The 8,388-nt window shown below is 36.1% G+C and overlaps 1 protein-coding gene across 1 annotated transcript in view; it reads right to left on the bottom strand.

The window, feature by feature from the left end:
* Positions 1 to 2,705: 2,705 nt before the first annotated feature.
* LOC108772631 (uncharacterized protein PF11_0213) overlaps positions 2,706 to 8,388 on the bottom strand; it is a 47,245-nt gene continuing 41,562 nt past the window's right edge. The window contains exons 11-18 of the mRNA XM_018538202.1: positions 8,041 to 8,117; positions 6,932 to 7,966; positions 6,705 to 6,848; positions 6,425 to 6,571; positions 6,204 to 6,365; positions 5,911 to 6,120; positions 5,495 to 5,747; positions 2,706 to 4,888 (exon numbers count right to left, since the gene is read on the bottom strand). Coding sequence (XP_018393704.1) covers positions 2,706 to 4,888; positions 5,495 to 5,747; positions 5,911 to 6,120; positions 6,204 to 6,365; positions 6,425 to 6,571; positions 6,705 to 6,848; positions 6,932 to 7,966; positions 8,041 to 8,117 — 4,211 coding nt within the window. The remainder of the gene's footprint in view (positions 4,889 to 5,494; positions 5,748 to 5,910; positions 6,121 to 6,203; positions 6,366 to 6,424; positions 6,572 to 6,704; positions 6,849 to 6,931; positions 7,967 to 8,040; positions 8,118 to 8,388) is intronic.

Raw genomic sequence — 8,388 nt, 5'->3', positions numbered from 1 at the left:
TCAGTGAGTAAAATTAGATGATAGCTTTTTTTCTGCCGAAATTGTGTGATAGCTTCTGAAATCAGTGTGATGAATTCATTTTGCATGTAGATGTGTACATGTAGATATAAATTTTTGTATAAGTGTGTCGGATGTGAAAAGAATATAAATTATAGACCATGTTGAAAATTCATGAAGCTGAATTCATAAAACGTTGTAAGTCTAATTTTTATTGCGTGATTAAATTATACTATTATTTTATATTTTGTTATTTACATATTCGCATTTAAATTTATTAGTTGATATGGATTTTTATCAAATTAAATTTAAATTATGAGTATATTACAATAAAAATTTATTGTTTTTTTCTTCACGATTCTTAAATTCTGATTTTTTTCCTACAAATTTTAATTCTGTCGTTTTCGTCAAATAATATTTGCAAAGAAATTGTGAAATTGAATCTCGCAGTATATTATGAGACAAAGTGATTTTCACAGCAATATTCTGAAGCAATATAATCTTCGCAAATGTTATAAAGCAACAAAAGAGAATTCATATATTGTCTTGTTCTGCAATGAAATATACTTTAAATTCAGTTTATAAATATTTTACAATAGATCATTATTAAAAAATGTGACGTAAAGTACACTGGACATACAAATCTTTTTTAATATTTTACATTATATAATTATAATTTACAAATGTAATTATATCGGAAAATACTTGTTAATTATTAAAGTTTTGAATTATTAAACTATTTATTCGTTAAAATTGTAGTCCAGTGTTGAATTTCTTGTCGTGAATATATTACATGAAGTAGAGTGGAATGTGTGTGCAAGCAACAAGGAACGATGGAGAGATGCTCCAGGTTCCAGAACCACTTCCAGATACTGTTACAAGTGTAATTGCAGCTGAAGATACATCGGTGGACGACGAGGGATGTCGCGAATTGATAAGTGCTGAATTCCAATTTTTACAATTAATTTGTTTTTTTAGCTACATCTTTTATGTAATTTATTGCAACTTATGTATTATTTTCTCTTATGTGTTACATTTCTCAATAACCAAATATTATTAAAAGAAATGGCGTAGCTAAAAGAAACAAATTCTATTGCATGCGTAGAGTACATATAGTAATATTTGTAATAATCACACTGATTTCCAAAAAGTAGAGACAATGATATATAATGCATAGCTCTATTTATCTTTATAATCTATAATTCTATATGGTATAGCAACACATGTATACAGAATTTAACCTCGCAAAGATGTTGCGTGTTTCGCTTTAATCCCTATTAGTGGTCCCAAACCATAGTACGAAGCTTTCGAGTAACTCCAACATCCTAATGTTATGTAAAAATGTTACTACCCCTTACCGGCTCTCCGTGCGTATATTAATGCACGCCGAAGAAGAGCGAAACGAGCGAACGTAGGCGCGGGAGAGGAGACATCGAACCACGAGCAGATGCTCCTGCCGGAATATCTAAATAAATCCAACCCGCCCTTAAAATCCCAGAGTCGAATAAGTAATAACATCCACCGACTACACGGCTGTGTCTCATCCTTCCTCTGGTTCTGGTTCGCTCTGTCTCTATCTCTGTTCTTTTCTCGGTTTGTTCCTCGTTCTCTTTTTCTTTCATCCCTGCCTTGCCTATTTTGCCTGCATAAGCGAGCACGTCCGATTTCGAGACTTTAATTGGCCGGAGGGAATTCCGCCGCGTGGCCTTACTTTACGAGAAAACTTTCGAGATATTTTGAGCCAAGTCGGGTCGGGGCAGAAGGGAATACGCTGCATACACTCTTTTTCCTGTTAGATGGGAGAGTAAGTCGGCGAGATTGAGTCGGCGTGGCGACCGCGGGTTTGAAAGATTTGGCTTTTATCGTGCGGATACATATGAAACGTTTGCATTTTATGAAAATCTTAGAGACAACATACACACCAGGCGTACTACTCCTTTCTGTTTTCTTTGAGCTTTGAAATTGCGTCATGAATATGTGTTCCATTAAAAACTATACCAAATTATAATCTTATTTTATTGCAACGTTCGATGATTTTTCAAAGTATTTTAAATGCAAATGAGTTAAATATTACATAATCTAGCTAAATAAAAATAAAAATCAATGTTATCAAGCAAATACTTATTTTTCTTTTGTATATTCTTATTTTTTTAAATGTTTGATTTTACATTATGTGTAATGGATGCAATTTAATTCTGGATTAAGATGCAATGTCCACGTGTCGAAGTCTCTTAACTTTTGATGCGATCTGTTAATCTAATTATTGCAAGGCAACGCCATTAACTGCACTGCAGCGATGATGTTCGCGCAGATGGATTAGCGTGGACAGTGGTACGTGTGTGCAAACACGCGACGACGCTGAGTTCATCCCAACGAGCTAGGACGATTTACGAGGTTTCACTGGCTTGTCTGGCGCATAGATAGGACGAATGTGTCAATTACAATAATCGCGCATCGATGATTTATCCGATTTATCTGATGAAATTATTTAGACGCCCGTTGACATCACGTTATTATGTCGCGATTTGACCTGAAAATGCAACGCGGTAAAATGCCACGTCCTTTCTTCGCGTGTTACATTAATTTATAGCATTTCTCAAATTTCTTGATCTATTTCCTATATATTACATTGTTATTGAATACAGAAATTATTATCATTTATGCTGAGCAACTAAATTCCTTTATTGCCCATCAATCAAAAGTCTTGTCTATTCTGTTAATTTTGTTTTAGTTTCGTTAGTTTTTCTTGCATTCTTTCCTGTGTATTTTGTCTCCCCGAACGCGAAGTAATCTTCACCACTGGCGAGAACCACCGTGGTCGGTTCCACGCGAAACTTTCCTTGTGAAAATCTGGACTTCGAGCTCTTGTTTGCTAAGTTATTCGTCGGAAAATCGTCGGCATCTTCTCCGTCTAAAGCTCTCAAGCGGAATCTATTTCGCCTTGCGAATCGCCGGCTCGCGTCGTGAGCACGGCGTTTTTTAAAGAGGCCATGCTCGTGATATGTTTCCGCGGGATATCGATACACCTCGTTACCTCTCCCATGAATGCTCGGGACGAAGTGAAAGGTCGATGAGTCCGTAAAATCATCGTAATACTGATACGGCCAAACCGGCAATTGTAGACCGATCGCACCGTAGATTATTCGGTCGCCGAGCTCTGGATGATTGCGAGATCGAAGTACTTCGTGGAACTCGCGTTTAGGATCTTTCAATACGAAAGGCACTCCAAATTCTGCAACGTCGTTCGTTCTTTTGTTGTTCCACGGTCGAAATGGTCTTTGAACTTTAAAAATAACTTTAGGATCTACCTGTAAATTGTTGAATCTCGCTCTTTCAAAGACTCGTTTCGCGTTTCGATGAGTTCTGCGCGGAAAATAATCACGGTCGGTTATTTTTAATATAGGTGAGATATTAAAGACACTGTTCCTTTTACGATGTTTTTGTTGCCAAAATTTTGGGCTATTTAAATAAGATTGAGATTGCACGTCTTTAATGTTGCTTGATATAGGTGTTTCTTTTTCTATTAAACGATTTCTTGATAAGGCATAATCGTCATATGGAAATTGTTTTATTATCGGCAGCAGCTTCCATTCAACGACGTCATTCAACCATTTATTATTTCTTAATCTCAGAGGTACCAAATTATTCTCAGGATCCGTATCCAGGTCACCCAGTTCATCTAACTTAGCTATATATTTTTCTCTTAATTTATTTCTAGAGAGATTATCACCATCGTAAAAGTAGTCGCTAGTCTTCCAGTTTGCAATGCCATAAATTTTTTTCTCTCTTTCCTGTCTCAAATTTTTCAACTCAATTTCAGGATCTATTTCCTCATGTCGATAGTTGGTCGCACGATTTAATTTTACAGCGTTATCATCTGCTTCTTTTTCTGTTGCTAAAACTTTCTGTCGCTCCTTCGAGACCCGAGGCTTCGCGTTCCTCGTCAAGTTTACAAAGCTTGTACTTCCGTCTGCCTTGTCAATTTTTGTCTCACGGTTTATAGCACGAAGTTTTCCCTTAATCTGATTATTGGCTCCTGCATTTGTCGCTAACTTTTCTTCCGCGCTGACTTGCGCAGCCGCGGAATCAATTGCTGCGTCGGTTTTGTTGTCCGCGAAAACATTGATTCTTCGCTCAACCAATTCCAGTTTATTCTCACCCTTTATGCCGTTAACATTATTTATTTCCGAATTATTCCATGATTCACCATCACGAATTTTGAATGTTGCATGAGATTTGTTGGAGAATTGTTGGTCCTGACTCTCGCCGGTTAATGTCCTGCGAATTATGTCCTCTCGCTTCATTCTGGAATTCGTCTCATTGATCGAGGGAGGTTTGTGTTTATCTCCTTCCGTCAATTTCTCGAATCGTTCTCTCTCCCTCCTTGAGCTATTTCTCATGTCTTTGCCAAAGGCAACCTCTTTCAGCTGTTCCTCGTTCTCCCTCTTCCAGGCTTCTCGCTTGTTGAGCAGTATCACTTCGTCCTCCATACGATTCTTCCCTTTTATTGGTGACAAATTGAGTATCCTATCATTCTCCATTGCTGCGTTTTTTTTATTGATTAATTCTCGTTTCTTCTTTTTGCTCTCCCTTTTCAACTTCGCATCGAGGAGATCGAACGAATCGTAAATTCTTGGCTTTTCGTAACCTAAATAATAAAGCGAAGCTTGATTTTCTTCGGGATTTGCGCGTTTTTGTCGCGACTTCCTATATCTAGGAAGTGCTCCTACATGATCTACGTGTCTGCGATGCTCATTGTGTCTTAGCTTTGGCTGTCTATGATTTTTATTTTTATTTTGATTGCGGAACTTCTGGCGTTTCGTTTTGTGATGTCGTTTCGGTGGAATGTTATCGAGGCTGCGTGTTTCTCTGTGACCAAATGCAACATGATCTAGAAATAAAACATAACAGAGCATTTTGTTACGTTAACTTACACACTTAATTCTGAGAATATTAAGTAAAAATAGAATGAATAAAACAAATCGACTGCCTTCATCACAGAATATGCGAAAATGATCGAATAGATATTTTTGTCGTACTATTTTCAGACCAGATATTATGTGGACGTAATTACTCGAGTATGAAAGTTTGGTCGAAACCGCTATGGTTTTTTTTTTATTGACTCGATGCGGAAATAGTTTATCATGCCGTGGTATTTAGACCGAAAACATTTCCGATAACCAATTTCCCGATATCGATAATTAAAGGAACATCACCCGTAACATTTATTTGCCGCATTTTCTGTGCTGAAATATTCTTATGGCGAATTCGATTGGATGCACTAGTGCGCACTGAGTGCACCTGAGTTCATTTGTTTTCCTTTTCTCTTCAGGAGAAGGGAAAGGGAAAAAAGATGAACTGGTGCAATCACCCTGCACTGGTGCATCCCAATCGAATTCGCCATTAAACTGTCAATTAGAAAGAACAAGTATATGTATAATATATTTTTTAAGACACTGTAAAAATCATTAATGCAATCACTAAAGGTATTACGTACTATCGTGGAGCTGTTTATCTATTGTTTCAAACGAATTGTTGAGCCGGAAAAGATTATGCGCTTCGGTTGGCAAAGAGAATACATCTTTTGTCATCGAATAGCTTGCATTAGTAGCATTAGGCACAGTACTTTGATATTGTAAGATATTTCCGGTTCTAGTTCTAGCTGCGCCAAACATTGATGTAGGCTTTCCTTTTGTTTCTGCAGTTTCTCGCGCTTCGATGTATTGTAAAAGTAGATTTAACTGTCGAATCTAAATAATTATAAAATTTTTTTCTAGTATAGTTTTCAGATATTTTTGTAATAATATTTATGAAATATCTTTTGTCTCTCTCTTTCTCTCTTACATAAAATTTTATTGCCATTTCTAGTCAAATATCGAATAATGATATATTAGCTTGTACGTAAAATCTTACCAAATAGTCATGGACTGTTTGAACCTTCGTTTTTTCTTTTACAGTCAGGGCGTTATATTCTTTTACAAGAGTTTCCAATACTCTCACTTTTTTCTGTAGATCATTAATATTTCCTTCTTCCTCTTGCTTGGAAGTGCTGTCAAACAGGAATTTGCGTTCTGTGTTTTGCTCTGGAATAATTTTCTCACGGACCAATGGCAGCAGTAGTGCCTGAATTAAAAATTAATATTTATTAATTGATTAAGAATTAATTATATCTCATGATATAATTAATATGCAGTCGGATTATGTACCTCTTCTAACAATTCTTCCTCTCGATCCATTTCCAGCATCCAGCCTAAAAATTCTCGCATATCCGGCGATAAAGTAACGCAAGTTTTCTTTTGCACTTCATTCACAATTAGCGTATCAAGGAGCCCCATAACTTTCTTTATCATCGTTTCCGTGTGATTCGTCTAAATTATATTAATTTAAAAAATAAAACAATTTAAAATCATTCAAATTTCTTTCATACACACAAATCTCTCGCAATAAATATCGTGATTACTCCAGCTTTATCGAGTCCTTGTCCATAAATGTTACCCCTTATTACATCTTCCGTTTTGTGATCGCGGCGAAGTCCAGGACCAAAAGCATTCTTCAGTCGATTATTTTTTTGGACCTGTAATATCATAATTATCATTAATTGTCATCTTTATGTCAGAAAAATGTACTCTGTATGTCAAATAATTGTTTATATTTGATAAAAGGGATATTGAAAATAGCTTTGTTATCACATAACACCCTTTACTTGCCTGTTCGAATATTTGCTCGACAATTTTTCCAGCTAGTTCACCGTGAAGAGCCACGTCCATCTGCGACTCGTCGTCAATGTTGTCGGCTGCGAGGAGCAGCGTAATTTCCTTTCTCTGTACATCATCCATCTCCGGCTTCACTGTCTGAAAAATCATCTTTAATTCTTTTCTCTTCTTAATCCAGTCGCGCGATCTACGATGCGATCAGCGATTGTCCTTTCACTCACACTCTGATCCTCCGCATTCTCGTAAAACACTTTTTCGCCCAGTGCCTCGTTCATTCTTGCACGTCCTTGTTCGGCCGTTTTACTCTTCTGAACTTTAGTGCGTCTAATCAAAGGAGATGTTTCTGCTTTGTTCTTCTTCTTTAAATCACCTCGGTTCTTCGACATATTAGACCGATGTGTGTGATGTCTCCTGTTTCTATTTGAAGAAGAGTGCGAACTACTTTTCTTTGCGTGTTTTTTCGAGGGATGCTTATTCTTTTTATTCCCTTTTTTGGATTTCTCCTTTCTCGTGTTGGTTCGAGAAATTTTCGAGTATTGATCACGATCTTGTGTGTCACTGTCACTGTTCCAGTTTCCAATCTTATACGCTTCATCGAACTGATTTTCGACGATATTCGGAGAATAAAATTGGTTATCTAGACTTCTGCTAGTTTCATCATAATCATGTTGATTTTGATTCATGTTGTCGTAATACGTGCGATATGAAACAGCTGCTCTTCTAATTCTCGAGGTTTGATTATTTACGTATTTTTGTTCGGCAGCTTCGAGATCGTCATCATCCATGTTAACTGTATTCATTGAAATCGATTCTTGAACATTTTTAGCTCTTCGATCAGATACACCGTGATTATTATTGAAAAGATTAAATAAATTTGCGATTGTATCATTGTGCCAATTTTGTGATTTAGATGAATTATCATGAGAGACTTGCAAAGAAGTTGCATTTTCTGCGTCTAATGTATTATCTTGATTATAAGTTTTCTTCAAACCCGAAATTACTGTATCGTTTATAGCTTTCAGTCCTCTGCCCAATCTGACTTTTACATCGAAATCATCATGCCAATCTGGAGATTCCACAAAAGACTCATGTAAGTCTTGTGAACTAATCGCTGCCTGCTCCTCCAAATTTAGATTTCGTTTCAATAATTCATGTGTTGTGGACTCGATATATTTAATATTTTCGTATGGAGTCTCGGAATCCGTATCGATTATTGGCCGTCCTTCGGAAAACGGAATATTTTTATCTTCTGATACCTGTATCAATTAATTACTTCATATTGTTGCGAAAAAAGTATAAATGTTACCATAAATAATAATCATAAACATACTTTTGACTGGGCAGTTGTTTGGACAGAAAATATACTCGGTGCATTTTTCTTCTCCGTTGAACTCTGCTCAATGTCACCTTTAAACATACCATTCATGACTTTAAGTGCGAAATAATTGCTCGCCAGAGTGCTATTCGAGTTTGCAGCTATCGATCAAATATTTCGTAAAAGTATTACCATTATACAAACGTTATAAAAATAACCATAAGAAAACTACAACTAGGAGGAAGAAAGAAATAAAGATAGGAATAAACTGATCATTAAAATCAAAATTAATATAAAACGTTTAAAAATTATATGGATAAATTCGATTAAAGTGTGTGAAAATAAGTAATAATTCTTTTATTC

Source organism: Cyphomyrmex costatus, unplaced genomic scaffold, assembly GCF_001594065.2.
Source record: "Cyphomyrmex costatus isolate MS0001 unplaced genomic scaffold, Ccosl1.0 scaffold193, whole genome shotgun sequence".
NCBI classification, from domain to species: domain Eukaryota; kingdom Metazoa; phylum Arthropoda; class Insecta; order Hymenoptera; family Formicidae; genus Cyphomyrmex; species Cyphomyrmex costatus.
The sequence above is the reverse complement of the archived record's forward strand: the minus strand, read 5'-3'. Positions and strand labels throughout refer to the sequence as shown.